The 21,129-nt window shown below is 39.6% G+C and overlaps 2 protein-coding genes across 12 annotated transcripts; one reads left to right on the top strand and one right to left on the bottom strand.

The window, feature by feature from the left end:
• Window positions 1–574: 574 nt before the first annotated feature.
• LOC123426923 lies at window positions 575–11,260 on the top strand. Of its 10 annotated transcripts, XM_045110840.1 has the most exons (5): window positions 575–1,174; window positions 4,384–4,440; window positions 7,645–7,741; window positions 8,734–8,807; window positions 8,888–11,260. In XM_045110840.1, the coding sequence occupies exon 1, from the start codon at window positions 605–607 to the stop codon at window positions 1,109–1,111; it is 507 nt and encodes a 168-aa protein (XP_044966775.1). In that variant the 5' UTR covers window positions 575–604; the 3' UTR covers window positions 1,112–1,174; window positions 4,384–4,440; window positions 7,645–7,741; window positions 8,734–8,807; window positions 8,888–11,260. The 10 variants fall into 10 exon arrangements, with proteins under 10 accessions (XP_044966775.1, XP_044966771.1, XP_044966774.1 ...); XM_045110836.1 differs by having other exon boundaries at window positions 8,734–11,260; XM_045110839.1 differs by having other exon boundaries at window positions 7,645–8,807.
• LOC123426922 (MADS-box transcription factor 27-like) lies at window positions 5,969–21,067 on the bottom strand. 2 transcript variants are annotated; one of them, XM_045110833.1, is made up of 8 exons: window positions 20,681–21,065; window positions 19,924–20,002; window positions 7,660–7,721; window positions 6,795–6,894; window positions 6,669–6,710; window positions 6,511–6,594; window positions 6,280–6,434; window positions 5,969–6,174 (listed from the first exon to the last, which is right to left on the bottom strand). In XM_045110833.1, exons 1-8 carry the CDS (start codon window positions 20,860–20,862, stop codon window positions 6,156–6,158), a joined length of 723 nt encoding a protein of 240 aa, XP_044966768.1. In that variant the 5' UTR covers window positions 20,863–21,065; the 3' UTR covers window positions 5,969–6,155. The 2 variants fall into 2 exon arrangements, with proteins under 2 accessions (XP_044966768.1, XP_044966767.1); XM_045110832.1 differs by having other exon boundaries at window positions 5,969–6,434; window positions 20,681–21,067.
• Between the last annotated feature and the right edge of the window lie 62 nt (window positions 21,068–21,129).

The raw sequence follows: 21,129 nt of genomic DNA, 5'->3' as shown, positions 1-21,129 counted from the left end.
AGCGCGCGCGCATCCGTCTCGTGTCCTTACCGACGCAAATCCGGCTCAAAAATGGACCGGGAATGGATCGTCCGCGGACGGAAAATGGACGGCGTCCATTTGCTTCGACGCGTTGGACCGATTTTTGTGTCTGCGTCGACTCAAACGGAGTCCACCGGACGAAATGAGTCGCCCCGTTGAAGTTGACCCAAATCCAAATAAAAAGTTGAGTGGATGGCAAAACTGTCCGGACAGTTCCCTCTGGACAAACGAGGGTGAAATGGGGCTAGCCTTGCAATGGCCTAATCATTGATGCAAGTTGCAACTTTTCGAGATACTTCCGACTAATAAACTAACCAAACGACCCTGCTAAAAAGGCGTAAATTCCCTGACCCAATTGATCCTTTGCCATCCGGTCGGACCCGACAAGCACACCCGGGGACAGGTGTCGCCCGCACGGAGGATCGGACCCCTTCCCCCCCGCATCCAACGGCACCAGTTCCACCACGAGCCGCGTCACCAACCGCGGACAGGCAAATCACGAGGCGCAGGCGACCCACATGCCCCACCCCCACTTGCCCGGTTCCGGCGACACCCCGCAGAGCGCAGCCGGCGTCGCCTCCCAATGGCTGCCCCCGATCGGCAGTGGCGGAGGTGCACCTGTCGGGGTGCGCGAAGCACCGCCCACTGGAAAATGGCGCCCGGGCGACGTGGCCGGGCGAGGCACCGCTCGTCCGCCGCATATTCTACTCCCCACAAAAGGGCCCAAACCCCCACTTGCTCGCCCCTCCGACCGAACCCGCCTCCACCTTCCGCCCTACAAGAGCACCACCGCCCCCGTCGCTTGCTCCCGCATCAATCGATCCGACCAAAATCCAGCTCAAATCCCTCGCCGCCTCGCCGTGCGCCGGCTGGTGCCCGCTGGCCCGCCTCGTTCCTCTCGGTTTCGGATCGGAGAGATCGATTTCCATGGCCCTGCCTTGTACAGTGGCTAGCTGCCGCTTGCTGTCGCATCTGTGCAGCTGGTGCATGTTCCCCCCTCCCAAATCGTAGTCGCCAATGGCTCACAATTTGCCCATATCATTGCTCAGCCACCGCTCCCGTATCATCTGATGGCTTGCTTTGGCCTTGATTGATTTTGGCGTCTACCCCGTCTAGGGTTTCAAGCTCAAGCTCCTCCGGGTCGGCGTTTCAGGTGAAAAATCTATTACCATCTACCAATTACTCAGCGTGATTTTGTTTTCCTCCTAGTTCATCGAGTGTAGCTGCTGTGTTAATTGTATGCATGTGTAGGTTTTGTTATCTCCCGCGTTAAAAGTTCAATCAGCTAACCTCTTAGCATAAAATTACGAGCTCCTTGCTTGATCCGGACGCAGGTGCAGGCTTGGGTACTGAAAATGATACTATAACCGGCGTTGCTGAGTTTTTGCATTGAGAGGATTTTGCTGCTTTGAATCAATCTTAGGAGATTTATTTTAGTTGTCACGCTTGATGTTGAAATTTGTGCAACAATGTTGGAGGTGCTGTTCGAGTTCTGCATTATTGTTGGTGGGTGTTACCGTTTTCCTTTGATTCTAGAGATGCCATGCTTTCGATAGCCATGTGTTGCCCCTATATGTTATCATGTTGTGAGGGCTGAGGGCCATAGATGTAGTATCGGAAACTTATGCTTTGTTTTAGTTTGTTGTTTCATGATTCTGAATTTTGTGAACAATAACCATGGACATCTCAAGTATAATGACCAGAAATGGAGGAGGATGAGAGTTCCTGCCAAATCTGTGTTATGGCATCCTTTTGTTTTGCAAATAGTGAATTATAATTTCCACATCATTTGTTCTTCCTAGTTGTGATGGTTCCAAAAGCTTTGGATTATTATACCCTATTTGGTTTGCATGCTCTTCATGCATAGTTCATGTATAAGTATGCCACGGGTTATGCTCCAATATGCCACTAAAATTCAGTGTAGCCTTCTCGGCCGTGAATGTACAATTCAATGAAGAGCAACTGCAGAAATATCGTAATTGTATTTCTTTGGATGGCTTACTCAGTTTTAAGTAGGTTTTTAGAACGTCTTCGGTGCTTTTGTAGTAACCATGTGTTTATGCAATAGCTTCAGATTTTGAAAAGGCAATTATTATCGCAACGGTGGAGGTTTGGCATATAAAATATTCACTGGATAATTGAATTGTTTCACTAAGCATGTGTAAGGATGAATTGTTTCACTAAACATCATCATCTGTTGCATGTTTCATGCTACTGCCAAACATATCAAGTTCCACCATTTGGAAAGGAAAATACAACACTGGTCCTCCTTTATGATTTGACCAACATCTTTGTGGATATTGTGGTTTGTGGGGTTGGTGTACTCTGTATTAAAACATTGCAATTTGCATGCACACATTAGTAGCTGCCATTAGTGTTTTGACATTTCTGTGTTCGATATGCAATAATTAGTACAAATCCACTTGAGTTGGCGGAGGCTCCTTGTCATCTGTTGTAGTTCAGACTCCGCAGAAGAACCAAATGATTACATTGGTTTGTAGAGAAGCTTCTACTGGTCTGCCTTAACAAATTATTCTTCCGGGAGAAAGTTATATTAACAAGTACTTTCCTGTTAGCTTTCTTGTTCTTGAAGGGGAAGGGGAAATATCCCTTGGCTCTCAGGTGTATGTGCACCTGATATGGGGATAAACTTTAGTAATTGCGAACAAAGTCAAATATTCTGAACCTTTTTTTTAATTTTTTTTGACCTTCTGTTGTACTACTATAAAAAGTTTCATGAAGGATAAACTCCTGTCGTCTTCAGTGCAAAAAGGACAGACCCAGTGCATCGAAGCTCCCACACATGATGGGGTCTGTGGAGGGATTATAGGAACCTAGTCTTACCCCTGCAAAGGGCAATACAGAGAGGCTGGTTTGAACCTAGTCTTATCTGTGCAAAGTGCAATGCAGAGAGGCTGGTTCGAACCCAGGACCTCTTGGCACAAGTGGGGAGGTCTTCAGGGCAAAATAAAACAAAATTTGAGGAAAAAAGTGTGAATAGTAACTTGTATATAGTGTTGATTTTGTTTTTCTCCATCCAGAATACCATGAAAGTCAATCCTTGACGAAACTTTTTATACGAGTGCAGCAGAAGGTCAAGTTTGTTTCCAAAGAAGTTTCAGTTTTTTTTGGCTTCTTTTGCAATTACTAAATTAATTTTTCATATCAGATGCATATACACCCGAGAGCCAAAGGTGCTTGTCCTTTCTTGAAGGCTATTCTAAACGGTTCTGTATTACCTCTGAAGAAACCGTATACTGTTGAGATAAAAAACTAGAGCTGAGCCCTGAGCTGCCTTCGCTTATACTAGGCCATCAAGCATGTGAGCAAATGTTTTTAGCAATAGTAGTTAGGGTAGCTTCCCAAAAACATGTCTTTTAGTGCTTAATTAGATCTCTTTTAGCTCTGTAGAGTGTAAAAATCCACGATGTGTCAAGCATCATGTTGTAGTGTAAACTATGGTGAACAATCTCGTAAGAGAGAAAAGATTTGGCAAAGCTAACTGCATATTCTCAAAGCACAGCCTCAAATGAGTACAAGGACTGTCCCTCTCAAACCTTTTAAAACTAACTGACCCTTGCCCCAGCCCCACACAAGAATCTAATCCTAAAGAACATAACCTCTTATCCTCTCAAGCCCTGACAATTGTTTCTACCTTGCTCTGTCCTTGGGTCTTGTTGCTACCTAGTGATTTTATATGGTTCCTTTCTTGTCCTCCTTCCGTAGTAAGTAGAACTCCTTAATTAATGTAGGGCTCTTAGCTCAAATTCCAATAGGACTAGGATACGAGTCACACCCTGAACTACCGTCTTTTTATTCAGCATGCTCTCTTTTGAGGAGTATATTTGAGTTGGCTAAGCTGTCATACATGGATGTAAATTTCTTCAGGATTTGATAACTCACAGTGATGTCCAGGCAATATTTGTGTTATCAGTAGTATTACCCTGGGGCTGGACACCTTTGTTTGTTGTGAAGAGCACGAACAGAATCAGAATGCAGTTAGATGTTATCTCTGTCCTACCAAGTCCCTCTGCTCACACAAAACCTTTGCCACTTTCACTATTTCTCCCCATCATTTTCTCTCCTTGTTCAACATGATATCTGGTAGTGATGCAACTACGTAAAGCGCATTCAGATTGAGTACTAATATATTTAATATTCCCTTTGAAAGTATACTCTATACTGCATTGTGACGAGTTTCACTTTCCCTTTGAACATCATCTTGTTTGCAAGGCAACAAGCCTGATACTTCATAGAAACAGTCCTGTCAGGGCTCTGCACCTTATCACCAACAATAGCGGTACCAGTTACTTCACTTCAACTATGCTTTTGATCTAAATTACTTATTTCCTTTTGTGCTAGTTCTGCAAGTGGAGGCGGCAAGCTAGAGACAGCAACTGCATAATTTGCAAGAAAATCGTAAGTTGTACAATGCATACTCTTTCTATTATTCATGAGAAATGACATATATTTCACTCATTCTTACTATGTAATTAGATAATGCGTCCTAATTTTCTTTCTGAATTTACTGTTTGCACATTGCTCAGATTCACATGTTTTTCTTAACATTTGCTGAAATTCATATATAGAAATATTTGACTCCAGGATATAATAAATTTAATTGGTTTAGAGCTGCTTTATCTGCATGCAGATCACAACAAGAAAATCACAAGTTGCACAAGAGACACACTTTATATTCATGAGAAAATGACATCAATTTCTGTATATATTTATATTTGTTTACAGATCATTTTTAATAGATATGTATCGGTACTTTGTAGTAGACCTTATTGCTCGTGCAGTTTGTTCAAATTAACATGATTTGTCGAAACATTTGTTGGAATCAATCTTATAAAGATAAGAATTCTGGGTATGATAAATTCAGTTGATCTGGAGCTATTTTATCTGCATGTGAATCACAAACGCTGCTGCCAGATACGCGTGTATTGTACACCTGAGAACCCGACTTGAAGCAATTTTAATAGAGAAATGGTCGAATCAGTTCTGGTGTATCGAGGATTTTTTTTTGTATTATATATGAACTTATAGATAAATCTGTTCCTGTTATTCATGAATTCATAATAATGATGTGGCGGTAACATTTACTCCCCTCAGGTATTATTAGGCGTATTTTAATTGTCAAAGTTCATGCTTTGACCAAGAACTATAGTACAATGATATCTGGGTTACCTGACGCAAAATTTGTAGGATTTGATTTGTATTCTTAAGTAGTTCCTTATGATTGTGATTTCTACTCCCTCCGTTCCTAAATATAAGTCTTTCTAGGGATTCTACTAGAGAACTACATACGGATGTATATAGACATACTTTAGAGTATAGATTCATTCATTTTGCTTCGTATGTAGTCACCTAGTGAAATCTCTTAAAAGACTTATATTTAGGAACGGAGGGAGTAACTATTAACAAAAGATCGTAGAAGAAACTTGTGTTGGAAGTTTGAAATTTTGATAAAAAAGATGCGCGTTATATATCCAGAGCTATAGGGACCCATGTCATTGAGTTCCAGGATATATCATTATTTTGCTATTAAATCTTTACCTAATCAGGTCAATATTGCTGACCAACAATCTTTGTTTACCGTGATATATGAACGGACAAAGTATTTCCACGTGTAAGCTATAAGTTAGTGGCTCTCTTGCCATAGTATATGTATTTTCTTCCAGTTAATTTCTCTGTACCTGAGTGATACTTTTATTAGCAGTTGTGATCGTGCGAACAGGGGCATACTTACAAATGAAATGGAGAAATGTAAACCCTGCACGCACCACAGAACTTATAAGAATGAAGACAGAAAAAAGGCGGTAACTGAATTTTGCTCAATCCACACTTCACACCCTTTTGTCAATAAGCTAGCCGCTCATGCAATTGAACAAACTCGCATAATGTGTTAAATAGTTCTAATACAACCATTAGCACAACTGATTAATCCTTCCATGGAGTACATTTTATTTGTAACAGATTTACACTGACAGATTTATCAATCGCTCGTCACATGCGAACCACTTATGTCTTGCTATGGGTTTAGGTTCTTTACAACCAATAGTATTCTGGCTGCTCTGAATTGTATCCCTTGAGAATAATAACAACAAGAGTAATCCCATACCCCACGATCGTCATGGATGTAGTTGCAATCTGCAAGAATTAATGTAAGTAATAATCAAAGAAAGTTGTGATTGAAGCTTATAAAGAGCTGAGAAAAGAGTCAATAGATCCTGTGCAGAAAAAACGAACATGTACCCTAGTTTAGGCGGTGCAGTATGCTCAACATCATTTTGTTGCTGCGGGGAATTGAGTTCAAGATTAACAGAAACATTGGCATCTTCAACAACTGCAAAATTGTATGGAGTTCTTGAATCTCGGTTAACTTCAGTTGCTGCCTCCGTCTCAGAGAGCTGTGCATAGAATTAAACAAAAGTCAAATCATGGAAATCATTCATGTGATTTCAACTATCATAATTAATTCAATACCTTTTTGTGTAACTCAACATTTTCTTGACGGATTAGGTTAATCTTTTTGTACAATTCCATGTTTTCTTGGTGGACAAGACTCCCCTGCAAATAAACCATCAATAGATTCAGTTTTTTGAAATATTTCACACGTTTCAGGCTGGTAAATGTTGTAGTACCTTGTGATTCAGTTCATGAATCTCATCAATCAAGATTTGGTCCTGAAAGAAACATTAGTGCTCCTCTGTTAGTCTTTTTGGAGGAGCCTGTGAGGTGTATATATAACAAGTGTTTTGCATGTCGACCTTTTTTGTCCGGATGCAACGCAGACTTATTTCCAGTTGATTTTCTAGAGTCTGCAGTTCCTTGACACCCATTCCAGAAAGATCTTGTCCCATCAACTGCCTGCAATTAAACAATGTTGTGTTTTTTTTTGACTGAATGCATATAGGGAACATTTCAGAATATTTCCACAGCCTCTAGCATGTTGGATCAACTGTGAATTAGTGAAATGTTGCATTTCAATTTATTAGATCTGTGTAAGTTATCTTTTTCAGGTAGTTACGGTCTTACCTATTAGGCTTCTGTAGAAACGCAACTGTTGATTTTCTACTGGGTGGGGATTTGACAAACCAGAGTGCTCCGACAGTATAACAGTAAATAGCTGAAGTTTCTTATACTGATCATTGGTTTGCATGGGAAATTACTAACGTAATTTCATCTTTATATTTCTTTCATTTCTGGATGTGAAAACTGACATACACATAAACAGAGGATTGTTCCGTGGAGTCAGCATTCCTAGTTCCTACACAAAATATTGTATTTTTATGGTTTGGTTTATTGTTTGTGAAACCAAGTTTCATCTTTACGTGCAAAGGCTATCTTCTTTCTAATGCAATAATTTGTCGCAAAATTAAATATTCTACACAGTGAATAGCTATTAATGCTTGGAGTCTATTGTGCATTTTGAGTTCTTCTATATCCTTTGTAATTGAGTATCACGAATTGTTTTCATGAAAGATTCAAGTTTTTTTTATAGACACCTTAAAGATTCTAGTTGCTGGATGTTGTACACTTGTGCAGTTTTGCTTGTGCTGATAACGCGGCCCTCTATAATTTGACAAATTCTAATAAATGAATATGCAAAAATTTCAGGTTTTCGGGCCATACCGATGATTTTCTTGCAAGTTGTGCAGTTGTTGTCTCAAGCTTGCTGCCTCCCTTTGCCAGAACTATGGAATTCGAACTTACAGTTAAGTAATGTCACACCAGGTTTGCTAAAAATATTAAAATAGACATGGTGCATAGAAAAGCATGATTGTCCTACCAGTGGGCTAACTAGATTATATGCTGTCATGAAAGCACTGAATTACATGGATGCAATTTTATTTCGTTGAATATAATCCATACAATAACATGTTGAGAGGACCTGTAGGTAATAGGAAATAAAAAAGTGCAATTTGGTTTTGTTTCCTTTGAATACTTCAGTTCAATGAATTTGTGTCAAGGCGCACCAAAAAAAAGTGACTTGGTGCTATCAGGTTGAACATATATCTATACATCCAACATGATGTGTTGTCTTATGTCATCTCTAGTTCTCACAAATGCTTCCATGAGGTAAATTAACCTGTTAGCATGTGAGCTCGTAAAGAAGTATGAGCTAGATGCAGAACAGGCCCGGAAACTGGTGATTATCTTGCTGGTAGAAGATTTCATGTGGCGGTAGAAGGTTGCAGTTGGTCTCAGTTTGATGCAGAGCTATCATTTTGGGTTTATCTCACAAGTTTCAATATAGACTGAAGGATTTCTTTGCATTGTACTCCCTCCGTAAAGAAATATAAGAGTTATCTAAACGCTCTTATATCGATAGTTCGCTTCTGCTCCCAGGCTCATCTGCTCCCGGTCAGAAAAACATTAAAAACAAATAGTAGAAAAATTCAAAAAAATCCAATTTTTTTTGTGTGGTAGATAATTTGATGCGTGAGGTTCGCTCCAAATTTCATCTTATTTGGACATCTGAGCAGCTCTTGGCAAAAAAGACAAATCGGGTCAGAAAAGTTCATGAACAGTAGACCTTTTTTACAGACCCAGATTTGTCTTTTTTGCCGAGAGCGTCTCAGATGCCCAAATGAGTTCAAATTTGGAGCGGACCTCACGCATCAAATTATCTATCACACATTTTTTTTTGGAATTTTTTGAATTTGTTTACTATTTGTTTTGATTTTTTCGTCGGAGCGGGTGCAGATGAGCTCGGGAGCCAAAATGCCTCACTCGATTCACTTTATGGAGGGAGTAAAACTTTCAGAACATGGGCGCAGGTACATGTTTCCTTAGCTCCATTATTCCTTCTGAGCTGTCCTGTTGGTCTTACATTTCATTTTTTGTCTGAGGTTCAAAGGAGGTTAGGATTCTGATAAGAGCTGTACGCACAAGAGCTCTTTCCAAATGGTTTCCTACAGGAGCATTCCTACCACATTTGTTGTTTCTTCTTGGGCCAACATTTGCATGGTCTTGCGACCTATAATCATTGAGGTTATTCTGTAACTGCAGAATTTAGCAAAGTATTTGAGCCTTCTTGTAGAAGGGACGACGACCTATCTTAAGTGGGAAAATACACTTGTGTTGGTTGATACTATTCTAGTTGAGCTTTGATGTTTAGTTCTGTAGCTGTTCTGATGGGCCATTTGAATGTAAAACAAACGGCGCTGCAGACAGCGCAATCTTAGGTTCACCTCAAATAAGCTTCAAGAGTCGAGTAAATTGCAGTTCAGCTTGATGCTCACGAACTGTAAGGCCATTTTGGTCAGCTTGGATTCAGTTAGTAGTGTTTATATCTGTCACGAGTTCTAATCTGGCTTTGCTAAACCCTACAATTTGTTTGTTGTCAAGAATATCTCTTATACCAATACCTTTCGTTGTATAAAGGCGATTTCAACCTCTGGTTGCAAGTTGAAGTAGTTGGCTCAACACTTGGGGTTGGCACAGTATCCATGCTATTCACTAGTGATTTATTAAGATTTATAAGAGTTGGCAGAGATCAAAATCTTATCCATTTGGTCAGCAGTTGATCATCTGTTGTGGTGTTCTGTGTCCAATGGCTCACATATTTTCTTGTCTGAGACCTTGCAACAGTAGTCAGTTAGAGCTGTTTTTTTTTTCTTTTTCTTTTTGCATCTAAACACACTTTATTCATTGAACAAAATTCATGGGGATACAACTTAGATCAGGGGGATTTAGAAGCCACTAATGGCAGCCTATATCTAACCACAGACATGTTTAGTGAGGCTGAGCGTCTTGGAATTCATGAGCAGTAGTTCCAATTTCCTTGATTATACTTGCATATGTACCTCCAGTATCACTTCGAATATCATGGATCACTACCTGGCAGTCAGAGACAGGCCTTGTCCCAATTTACTTGGGCCGAACTACTATTACTTTTTAGTTTGGCTGACAACGAGCCTCCTGAGTTGGTATTATGAGCCAGCATGATTTGCCAAAAAAGGGTATTGCAAATCTATGTTGCTTGAGATTTTCTTATGCCCATAAATGATACGCTAAGCTGTCTGCCTGGTCTAATTCCTCTGTCAAGATTAATTCACATGATTCTAAGGAACACTGGAATATGACATACACACAATTGCAATATCTTGTCCATTTGAATCCTACAAGATTTTGGTTTGTTTGTCTACATAACATTTCAAAACAAGCATCTAGTATTCCAATCCTTTGAATTTCCCTAAGAGGTTTGAGTTGGCTGATGATATGTTGATTTTTAAGAGAGAACTAGATCCTAGGCCGATGTTCTGAAGGTAACTAAGCCCTATCTATGGCCAGGGAGTAGATAGATGGATCTAATGATTCATGGAGGGTGAAGATACTAGATCAACAATTTTAATGATAGAGAAAATGAGGCAATGCTACATATTTTGTCAAATTCTTGAGTACATCATAAGAATACTGGATGATTCTTTGTGTGGTCGTCTTAACAAGCTGCTTGGGCCACTTGCATGTGGTGGAAGAATAAAAAGATTGCCCGGTAATTAGTAAAGATTCGGCAAAGTTTGGGTACTTGCGACATGTTTTCTTTGTTTATGTTCAAGGGATGAACGCGGATCTCAATTTTGTTTATTGGTGATGCTAAATCAGGATGACTTGGCAAAGGTTTTGCCGACAACGTGGGTGATCCAGTGAGTAGGTCATGATAATGAATTTCAAACACCAATGTTGTCCTTGTGTTCCATCAACAAATAACTGGATGGCCTCTATTTTTTGGCTACGCTGCGGGGCTAGATGCAGTCGTTATTTTCAGGAGAGGAACAAACTAGGCGAAGAAGTGGATCTCGCCTAAGGGGCATCTTGCCAAGATTGACGCTGATGGTGTGCTGTCATGACAATGAAGATTGCAGTATAACAAGTACATGTTGCAGGGACATGAAAGGATAACTTTTGGGCTCATCGGCACCCATGGTCCAATTGCTCGGACGCCGTCCTTAGTTCTTGATCTTCGATTCCGAGATGTCCTTTGGACTAATTTGAAGCTCTCACAGATTTGATGAAGAAGAATGCCTCAATCCTTAATGAGATTCTTAGTGAGTTTCTCTAGAAGAAAACTCACTTTCAGGATGCCTGTTTCGGCTTTGGAGAGAGGGACTAAACACTAAAGCACATGTTCTATAGCGTAAGTTGCATCCTTTTTGGAAGTCGGGGCTATGTGTGGCTTCTTTCTACTCTTGATATCATACGTATGGAATAAAAGTCTTGTTCTTGTAAAGAGAGAGTGTTTGTTATATTGACACGTAGATATCAATTGGTTTCACTAAAAATGATGTCGACTAGAGGAGACATCAAGAAGGTTGGTCTAGATCAAAGGAAATATTGAAATCTAAACTTAGGGAGATGAAAAAACATGGGCTAAGGTCCAATATCTTTGATATTTTTTTCTCGCAACCAATTATGGACAGGTAAAGAGTTTGCCAATATGTTCCTAAAACTAGATATGTGAATATTATACACCATTGGCATGAGTGTTATTTTGAAGATAGTGACAAAATGCACATATGTGAAAATGTCTACTCTTATAAAGTATAACGCAAAATGCATGTGTAACCTTCATATGTGGAAGATACTTGATAAACTTGTGATTGATATTACAAGAACTTCCTAATAAACTTGTGATTGCTATTACAAGAACAATTCTCAAACTAGAATTGAGTGCCCCCCCCCCCCCCAGATGATAAGAACGAGGCTGAAGCTTGAGAAGTTGATGGAGAAGAGGTGCATTGGGGATGTTGAGTTTGAAATTTATTTAAGAATTGGACAAGATTAAGCTGCAAAATGGATGGATGGATGGATGAGAGAGATAGATAGATAGAGAGAGAGAGGGAGTGAGTTGGATTGATATCTTTTTTACTTTTGCTCCACTAAGAACTTGGATCATGTTGTTCTTTTATCTTGCTATGGTTTAACTGTAGTGCTGCACGAGTTTACGTATAATTACCATTGACAACCACACACGAGACTGATTCTTATTCTAAGGATATAACAAGGTCATAGAAAACCTAGGAAGAGGACAAGAGGGCAAGTGGTACGACCAACGTGTCCACTATAGTTCAGCTACTTAAATGGCTAAACCACTAGTTCCCTTCCAGTCTCGATGTCAATAGTGTCAATAGTTGTACTTCATTTTAGACATAAAAACAACACCCTTGTCAAAATTTTAATGAAGATTATTTTCCCCAAAGTGTGTAGAATATAGTCAAGGATACCACTGATTGGTTCACGTTCGGTTATTTGTGTTGTTAAAACACTAGGATATTTCGTAACTACACCATGTGTAGGGATTTTAGTTATGATGAATTCTTTTAAAACATTCCGTTCTTGCAGCTTTGAAAAAGAAGTACCCCCTCAAAGTAAGTTTTTTATTGGATGGTTTTGTTTGACATAATAAATAAATAAGTAGTCAAACACAAGTAGGAGGTGGTGGGTGGTATAGGTTGTGCTATTATAGGATTATTATTGTGCATACCAAGAATTTCCTTATTAGATACCCCTTGAAACATTTTATCGTTTCCTTATGAATATCACTTTTATGGGAAGTTTTGCCAAACTTAGCATATAGATGATTTATTTATATTCAGTTCCTCAAATACTTATTTTGATGATTTAATGATCCTTTCCTGCTTAAGGTCAAACTCCAATTACCTCAAAACCTTTAATTTTGTCCACTATATCTACCTTCATGCCATTGAGCTGCCAAGATCTTCCAGTCGGAACCGCTGAGCAGTTCATCCAGATATAGTCGTTGCAAACCCTAGCACTTCGGAGCTGCCAAGTACTCCACTCGGAACCACTAAAGAATTTGGAAAAACCTTCTATTGCCATCTTAGAATTTTTGGACGCATCTGCTCAGAATTTTCAAAGTGGTTACAAAGAGTGTGTCATAGCTGCAGTAGTCACCTCAGATCCTCCGGATGTTATCCAGTCGGACCATTCCATTCATTTGAAAGTTGGCATCTTTAAGTCTATTCAGAGCTTCAGAGTTGTATTAAAGCATGTGTAATGATCATATTTTTGGTCCGGCCTATATATACCCCACCCATCCCATTGGTTCAGTCAAAGCAAACCCCACTCGTGCCCTACGATTCGAGAGAGAACTCCAACTTCTTGTGCTTATTTCAGAGGGTGTTCTACTCCAACCATCAAACCACCTCTTCGCTTCCCACCCATACTCTCCAATCCAAAAGCCAAATCTTGAGATAGTTTGTGTGTGGAAGATATCATATTTTAAAGCACAAGAGTAAGGGATTCATCAACAAGCAATCTCAATCTTATTATTTTTTGTAGGTGTGCACCTTCTAGATCAGCTAGGTGCTTGGGATCAAGATTGTGAAGAAACCAAGAAGTTTGTAACGGCCTAGATATCACATTCTTCATGAAGATCTACCTCGAGTGAGGCCGATCGATCATTCATGGACGTATTGCCATGATGACATAGGTTGGTTGATCCTTCGTGGACACTTGGTAGGTTATGGTCCTTCACGGGCTAGTTCCTTAGTGCAACTCGCAACCTTGATCTTCGTGATCTTAGATCCTTCGTGGACGAAGCCTCCACCAACCTGGAGTAGGGTAGTGCCAACCATCCGAATCACGGGAATAATCTTCATCCAGCCACACAATGTCTACATTTCTCTAACTCTACTCTTATTTTACTCTTGCAAATCTTCACATGTCGTTGCCTATACTCTTGTAGACTTGCATGCGTAGGGTGCTTGATTGAGTACCATATAAAAGGTTAAAACTATGAAGGGAACTAAAATTTGGGAAAATAATCCCCTTTTGCCTAGTAGCCTATTCATTCCCTCTAGACATACTTAATTGATTATACACTACTGTCTTCAAATAGACATATCAAAATATTCCACGTGATTGAACTTTGTTGAGAAGTGATGTTGGCTAAATCATTTTGCCGTTGCACATGTTAGTGGTAAATTCTTCATTTATTCTCAAAGAAGTATATTTGTTTGCTTAAAGTATCACATTTATCTGGATAATCTCTCAAACTATTTATTGGGTTGATTTAACCCCTAAAATGTAAAATAATATTACTTAATCCTTATGTGGGATATGAAGATGGTATCACTCACGTGGTAACCATGTTACTGCATCACCATTTTCCCCACTTGTCATCATACATAGTGAATGACATAATGAACCACAAAAATTCCCTAGGACTCTCATTTCGAGTCTCTCTCTATAATCCTGCATTAAACCATGGTTGCGCCAAATTTTCATCGATGTGCTTCTCAATGCAATCTCTTTTTGGTATCATATATTGCTAGAGGGGAACATAGTTGCTCGTGAGAAATTGATAAGAATGTGTGAGAGGATAGAAGTGAAGGAAAACAAGATGAAGACATTAAGGTGACATGGGGAAGAAAAGATATGTGAGAGTTCCTACATATGGAATAACACATCAACAGTTGGTTAATGAATGACACATGGGTAATATGCCTTAAAACATTAACCTAACTCGGGGTTAAGTGATTTGGTTTTTGAAGCCCTAAGAGTCCGAAAAGACCGAGAAGATAACACTACGATGGATTATTCATACAAATGCAACACTTATGAAGCATGAGTAAAATAGACCCTTTCCTTGTTTTCTTGCCATTGTCTTGAATCCAAGCTGCATAGAGTTCACTTGAGCACCTAAGTTGTTGTGGTTTTAGATCACTTAAGTTGCTAGAGCTAAATTATATTATGTTTTGTAGAATATTTATCTTAACCCCGTAAGCCATTAAAACTTGACCAAAACAACTTTTGATTCACAAGCTTTTATGGATATTCTTTATCAAATATAAACAATATGTAGTTTTCTAAATGAATTGTTTCCTCATTAAAATATTTTGGGTGGGATACACTACAATTGAAGGATGTACATGCACATATATAAGAACACACACGTATGAACATAATTGAATGAATATTGTATCTCAGGCTCAGAAACATGGGATGTTAAATCGACGACCTTGAATAATGCAGAACATATTTTGCTTAGTGAGGTGCACTTGTGTATATTTTTAGGATTGTCATCTAAGTAGAGTGAGTTGTATTCCTACTCCCGTATATTCCAACAAAGTCGAAGTCTTACCCACTTTACAATGAAGTAGATTTTTTTAGATCTTTGCTAGAGAAAAAGTGGTGGCACCAGGGTTCAAGAGTGACACGATTGATATGTTCGTAAGAAGGCGACGACTAGAGATAAGTGAACTTCCATTTTATTGACGATTTTCATTGATATTAGGCTTCCAGGGCTGGCCGGAATGTGGTGTTAGTTGGCCGGTGAGCTAAACCCAATTGAAGAAGACACCATTTTAAGTGAAGGAAAGAACAGAGGATTATAGAGAAACAATGTAGGGGGCTTAGCTCATCATTATAGGGAGAAGCTCGTAAATGCAATTACTAGATGGAATTGAGATTAAATTTACTTGGACTACTATCGACGGTGTTGCAATGTGTGCGTATGAGGAATTGCCAATTATATTGTCAGAAATGGTACCAAAATATTATTTAGCTAGTTAGTGGTGAGGAAGATGAATGGATAAGCAAGGTCTTTCAATGAATCATGTAGGTGGATGTTGGCGCATGCATTTTTCTTACATATTTGCATGTGCGATTTTGCACCTTATCTATATTTTTATTACTGTATATATACCATAAGTCTTGATGTACATTCATTCCTAAGATGTCAACAATTGATGTCTCATGAAGACACGACTCAATAAATTCACCAAGAAAGGGAAGTGAAGAAGAAGAATGTCGCAAGAGGTGCATCAGGAACACCAACTAAAGAGTCCTTGTATGGTCCAGTTGGTTGTCATGGTTCAACTATACAAGGATCACACCTTGGTGTGTGCCCCAATGCTTCATATTTGTCTCTCTCTGCATTGAGATATAAAATATAACATATAGAACTCTTGCCATCAAGATATACGTAGTCTCCATTTCACCACCACACCAAGGGACGGAGAACCGAAACCCCCATCCTCAAGTTCTCCATCGACCATACATAGTTGCCCAATTTCTTCCGGTTCGATTTATTGGTTTTCATGTGGATTTATTTTGAGAAATTTTAATTGTTAATATCATGGTATACCTAATTCATACCCTTATCTTGGCTCGTGTTTCATTTCCCACGTATGCCGTTTCACTCCTGAGGCTATGGAGGTTTGTAGTCCAATGACGCGTAAGATTGATAATTACTTTTGGTACAATATATATGTAGGTGACGTTTCTCTTTAATGCTTTAAAAACATTGAATGTGCACCAGCTACGCTCATGGGACATGAAAAGTAAAATTGAGCAAGGATGGTTAGATAGATTTTAAGGCGGTTTAAGTAACCTTGACCGATCTCCCAAATTATTCACATGCAAGATCTATGCGTAGCCACAAAATCTTAATTAGTTATGCGCTCTCAATCCAACCCACCATGGAAATGTGTGAATGTTTTCGATCAGAATTTTCAAACGTCTTCCAGAAGCATGTGTAGGTGAGCCATTGGTCGATCGGAGCCTCTGAACGACTTTAGAACGGTCCCTAAGAACTATTTGGAAGTTACATCTTCTAGTTTTATTCAATGATTCTGAGCTGGTCATTTGGAGCCTCCGAGCTTTGCTAAAAAGCGCCCGACAATCACATTTTTGCGTCCAACCTACACACATACCCCACTGATACCATAATTTCACTTGAGAGAGAACAACTACTCCTCATGCTGAGTTCAAAGGGATTTCTACACCAACTTTTCAAGCCACTCTGTTGAGCTCTAATCACCCTCCTTTCTTTCCGCTCCAACTTTCCAATCCAAAGCCCCATCTCGAGTTTTGAGTGTGAGATTATCTTTTGAAGCACAAAAATAAGAGGTTCATCACCAAGCAACCTCAATCTTATTACTTTTGGAGGGTCTGCGCCTCTTAGACCGACCATGTGTTCTTGGGAGCCTTCATGGTGCAAAGGAACCAAGAAGTTTGTTTGGTCCCGAAGATCGCCTATTTTGTGAAGATCTACTCCAACTGAGGCTAGACCTTTGTGGTCGTATGCAAGCTTGGCACATGTTGGTTGCTCCATTATGGACCCTTCATGGGTGTAGACCTCCTTGGATCTTGCAAACAGAATCTTAAGTGATCCTAGAACCTTCGTGTCCAAAGTCTTCATCAACGTTGAGTATAATAGCGCCAACTACCCGAACCATGGAAAAAAAAATCTTCGTCGAGCCTCCACGTGTCTACATTCTCCTAACCTTTACTCTTTACATATACACTTTAATGTCTTCCGCTGGTATACTCTTGTAGAATTGCTTGTGTAGGGTGTTTGTAGGCTAGAGATATAAAAGCTAAAAACTACCATAAACTTAATATTGGAAACGAGTCACTAGCTAGTCTATTCAACCCCCCACTAAGCATAGTAATGTTTATACATGTGCTTCAAATGGCCTTTTCCTGATTATTGGTTCGACACTAGTATAACTTTTCCCACCCCTCGCAGGTACCATACTTTATTGATTATAAAGTAGCAATAAATATGGATGATTATGAGGACTTGCATGGCTTCAGACGTCTGACTTTGGGTAGACCTAGAAGATCTAGCGATTTGGGCAATGGCTAAATGTTGATAAGTCCGGAGAAAAAGAAGAAAAAGAAGGGGAGTATGTTTCATAAATGAATGGGAGAGTTATAATGAAGCCACCCACATATATGCACCCCACCTCACGTGGTCACCTTACCTAAAGTTTTTGAATAAACATAATATATGATTCTTGTCCAACAAAAGTAGTTCACAACGAATCTTGGTCAAGTGTCACTATGTGATCGAGGTTGGATCTACTATAGATTGATAATGGCGAGGTTGGTGCAATAAATAAAGCTTGACCAAGTAAATTGTAGAATTAAGCATGGAACATGGACTAGATACCTAGCTAGCGACTAAACATGCTAAGACAATGAGTTTTTCCCCAAGACATCTCAATTATTCTGTTTTTTTCATGGGCATGATCAGGAAGTAAGCCGACACATGTTGGTATCCAATGATGTGATGTTGTGGTGATAGCAACAAGGATGCACTCTACAATCTAACCCACATGGGCTTGCCACTGGATGCAAATGTGGTGGAAGGATGAAACACTCTCGGGAAGAGCCTTGTCCCGAGGAGTTGCAGTGTTGAGCATGTATCTTCCTCCTTTGATTCTTTTGTTGAAGAGCTCATATCCTCTTATTTGGACCATTGTGAGGGTTTTACACGTTTGTGCTCTTGTTGGCCGTTCTTTGTATGGTTTTGGTTTACACACTAGTATCATATTGTCAATTCATTTATTCCTTTGAAAAATCTCAATACAAAGTTGTGGATATGATGTATTTCTTATTAAATTATCTCGCTTTGCGCTACGATGGTACATCATAATATGGTACAAGAGTGTCCTCTCTGATCCTTAATTACAATATCACACCATCTTTTTCTTAGATCTAAGCTCAGTTAGCTATACGATTAATCGCTCCTTTCCAATGAACAAGGCACACAACATCCCGAAATTCAACTTTTACCATGAATTATACCAACCACATGCGGATAATATGTGATAAACATCATACTGTTGAATTCGTATTGAAAAAAAGTTTTTAACGGTATACTGTCTAAGTCACAAAAATATACATTATTAGCCTAATTCGTGGTCAAAGTTAGATTTTGGGAAGCGTGCACACCTTATTCATTGGAACGGAGAAAGTACATTCCCCAATTCCTCGAAATGTAATAACAGCCCAGATATCTTGGCCATCAACGATTTGCATCTAGTACTAATTTCCCGCTAAAGGGTATGAGAACACCCAAGTAGCATGAAACATCATTCTTACTACTACATGCAATAATGGTCAAAACATAGCAACAGTTGACTGTTCAGCAGGCTCGTAAGTCGTAACTAACTTGCTATAACTCTGTCCAGTTTAAACATGCTTGAAGTGGCCTAGCTATTTCAAGCAATCTTGAGAGGGAACAAGTCCCTTACTTTGTATATACCTCGATGGTTTTTCTGTTGAACTTGGTCCGCGGCACTACATTATGCACTATTTGATTACCTCTATCCCTTTAGCACATTAAAACCTAACCTTAGTACTTGTTATAGCTGACGTGAGCCGTAGCTAGTTGCTGTAATTCACAACATGATTATGAAGGCCGTAGTGACGACCAAGTAACATAACTACCCATTGTTGAAACTGTCTACTGCGTGCATACCTTCTGAGCTTCCTTATATAACTACCCATTCTTCAAACTATGTACTGGGTGCATACATTCTGAACTTCGTTAACTATATAAACATCTCTACCGCCAACAAAATAATGCCTAAGCTGGCGTCTGCACCGTAGTTATAGTCAACATGATCAAGAGTTCAAGACACCTTATCTCGTGCGCATACATACAACACTTCTGTACAAATGAAGAGCAAAAGTAGCACTGCATCTATTTACTTTGAAATCAAAGATAAAACAAACCTCACAGTAGACACCAACTCATTGCCAAACTCATGTATGCATGGATGTTGCAGATAAACGTCCTTTCAATTTAATTTAGTATTTTGATCCCTCGATTTACATGCTAACTGTAGCAACAGTTGCTCTCTTGTTCTTGTATATGTAGTTTATGGATGCTAGAAAGACAATTTACCTTGTTGTCTGTTTCTTATCTAACTTGTTTCCTGAGGCTGTTTAAAAACTTTTACTCAACTAGTGTGACAGACGCGCTGGGGGTGGGGTAGGGGTGTGCTGCTGGTGGTGGTATTGTAGTAAAGAGGTGAAACTATTAAAAACCAATATAACTAATGAGCCAGCTGTAGGAAACAGCAGCAGTTTCACCCGACGAAAAATTGTTTATCTAAGGTCTACAAGGCTTACCTTAAGCTCCGAGTTGGGGTTTGCAACAAGTTGCTGCTCCTCCTTCGCTCGGCCATATCGATCTATCACTGACTTCATACTGCAAGAATTTGATCGAACAACACACCAATAAGAACAGATTCTTATGTAATTTACAAACAATTACTGTACTCATGTGAAGTCGTCTGAGGTGAACATGGTTCCCACTTCCCACATAGTACCAGAAAACCCTAGATCTATATTACTCCCTCTGTAAAGATATATAAGATTGTTTAGTTCACTATATTAGTGATCTAAACGATCTTATATTTCTTTACAGAGGGAGTACTTCATTTTGACAAGGAGATATGTATTTTCTTCATTCCAGTGTGTAGTTAGGATCAAGCTAAGAAATGCATGGAGAACAGTAAATAGTTAGAGGGCCGGAGTACATAAGAGGCTAGATAGAAGGTAAATAGAATAAACAAAAGATGTGCAATTTTTTAAGCTGATTCTAAAAGGAAACAATTTGTCATACTACTATACTAGTATTCTTCTTACTCATGGCCGCTGTATGCATGTGTTACAGGCAGCTGTACTCTTGATGGTTGGTGGCCTTTGCAGATAAACACAAATATATTTTCGAAAAGTTCTCTCAAAAATTTAAACAAGCTTTCAAAGGTGAAATCACAGGCATCAGAAGCTAATCAACAAAACAAGCATGTAGTTTTCATGATCAAAGTAGCTTGTTTTTTCTGAGAAAATGGGAAATCAAACAGAAGCAATGGAATCCATTGACCTGGAGCTGGCGTACTCATAGAGGCGGCCGGTGCTGGAGAAGATGACGAGACCGACCTCGGCATCGCAGAGAATACCCAGCTCCTTGGCCTTCTTGAAGATCCCATTCCTCCGCTTCGAGAACGTCACCTGCCGGCTCGTGGAGTTGTCGATCCGCCGGATCACTATCTTGCCCCGCCCCATCTTCAAATACCTCCCACACGCGGAGAGCGAGCTACCCCGGTGCAGAGATAAGCTGGGTGGATCTAGCTGCCGGAGCTCTGGAAGGAGAAAGTTCCCAGGTTTCCCAGATAGGCTGATTGGAGGGGAGAGAGAGGAAGAGGAAGGGGAGAGGAGTCTTCTGCTGGTGGCTCTGCAACTTGTCTTTCCTTTAGTTGCCCAACTTCCTTAAATTAGCAAGCAAATGGAAGGGGAAAGATACCCCCCGATTGGCTAGGATCATAAGATAGG

This window comes from Hordeum vulgare, chromosome 2H (genome assembly GCF_904849725.1).
Source record: "Hordeum vulgare subsp. vulgare chromosome 2H, MorexV3_pseudomolecules_assembly, whole genome shotgun sequence".
Taxonomy (NCBI): Eukaryota; Viridiplantae; Streptophyta; class Magnoliopsida; order Poales; family Poaceae; genus Hordeum; species Hordeum vulgare.
The sequence above is the reverse complement of the archived record's forward strand: the minus strand, read 5'-3'. Positions and strand labels throughout refer to the sequence as shown.

Coding starts and splice junctions, on each gene's coding strand:
- LOC123426923 (XM_045110837.1), top strand. CDS start 605: ATGGCTGCCCCCGATCGGCAGTGGCGGAGGTGCACCTGTCGGGGTGCG.
- LOC123426922 (XM_045110832.1), bottom strand. CDS start 20,862: ATGGGGCGGGGCAAGATAGTGATCCGGCGGATCGACAACTCCACGAGC. Junction 20,003..20,680: donor TATGAGTACGCCAGCTCCAG/GTCAATGGATTC, acceptor AAATTCTTGCAG/TATGAAGTCAGTGATAGATC. Junction 7,722..19,923: donor ACCCCAACTCGGAGCTTAAG/GTAAGCCTTGTA, acceptor CGAATTCCATAG/TTCTGGCAAAGGGAGGCAGC.